This window comes from Microtus ochrogaster, unplaced genomic scaffold (assembly GCF_000317375.1).
Source record: "Microtus ochrogaster isolate Prairie Vole_2 unplaced genomic scaffold, MicOch1.0 UNK44, whole genome shotgun sequence".
NCBI lineage: Eukaryota > Metazoa > Chordata > Mammalia > Rodentia > Cricetidae > Microtus > Microtus ochrogaster.
The window spans coordinates 996772-997771 of NW_004949142.1; the positions used below are offsets into that span (position 1 = coordinate 996772).

At 45.0% G+C, this 1000-nt stretch overlaps 1 protein-coding gene across 1 annotated transcript in view; it reads right to left on the reverse strand.

The window, feature by feature from the left end:
* Positions 1 to 341: 341 nt before the first annotated feature.
* The window catches only part of LOC101996284 (alanyl-tRNA editing protein Aarsd1), a 10266-nt gene continuing 9607 nt past the window's right edge, over positions 342 to 1000 (reverse strand). The window contains exon 12 of the mRNA XM_005369064.2: positions 342 to 667. Within this exon, the coding sequence (XP_005369121.1) occupies positions 532 to 667 (136 nt within the window). The 3' untranslated portion in view covers positions 342 to 531. The remainder of the gene's footprint in view (positions 668 to 1000) is intronic.

Genomic DNA, 1000 nt, shown 5'->3' on the forward strand with positions numbered 1-1000 from the left:
CTTTCTTTCTTTCTTTCTTTCTTTCTTTCTTTCTTTCTTTCTTTCTTTCTTTCTCTTTCTTTCTTTCTTTCTTTCTTTCTTTCTTTCTTTCTTTCCTTTTTATAGACTAATTTATTATGTGTACAGTATTCTGCCTGCAAGCCAGAAGAAGGCATCAGATCTCATTACAGATGATTGTGAGCCACCAAGTGGTTGCTGGGTATTGAACTTAGAACCTCTGGAAGAACAGCCACTGCTTTTAACCTCTGAGCCATCTCTCCAGCCTAAGTCAAGTCTTGTAGTATCAAGCCTTGTTGCCATAAGCAACTATACGAGCAAGAAGCTTTCAGCAGAGCCTAGATCATTAATTTAATCTCCACTCATGGGATTATACCTAAGAGGAGCCAGTTTTTAGAAACTGTTCACAGAGGTGTTAATGCATTAGCACACTCGAATGCACCATGCATAAACAACAGTACACAATCATTTTGGGTGACACTCTTTTACTGTCCAAAAGACTGCTGTGGTCACGGGGACAGGCATCCTGGCCCCTCACTCCTCAGCACTCTGTGAGCTGACATAGTCCTGCAGAAGTGCCTGCACCTCTGCCCGACGGCTCATCTTAGTGGCCTTGCCCTGGAAGCGGCCCTTCTTCCCTGCTCCTTTGCCTTCTAAGACTTCAGCCACCCTAGAGAACAGAGAAAGTTAAGGAGATGGTTGGTGAAAAGTCAAAAATCAAGGGCAGTCCTCAGGGCCTAGAGGAAGGAGACAGGGCAATTTCTAGGAATCAGAGAAGGCTGATGCAGGAGACTGATGCAAGTTTGAGGCCAGCTTCGGAGACTATCCAAAAACCAAAACTATTGGATGTATTGTATTGATTCGTACTTGGGAGGTGGAGACAGGAGGATCAAGAGCTTGAAACTAGCCTGGGCTGCAGGGTAAAACCTTGTCCCCCCCCCCAAAAAAAAAGCAAGAAGAAAAACAAAGTAGGAGGAAGGAGAGGGAGGGAGGAAGGAGAGGG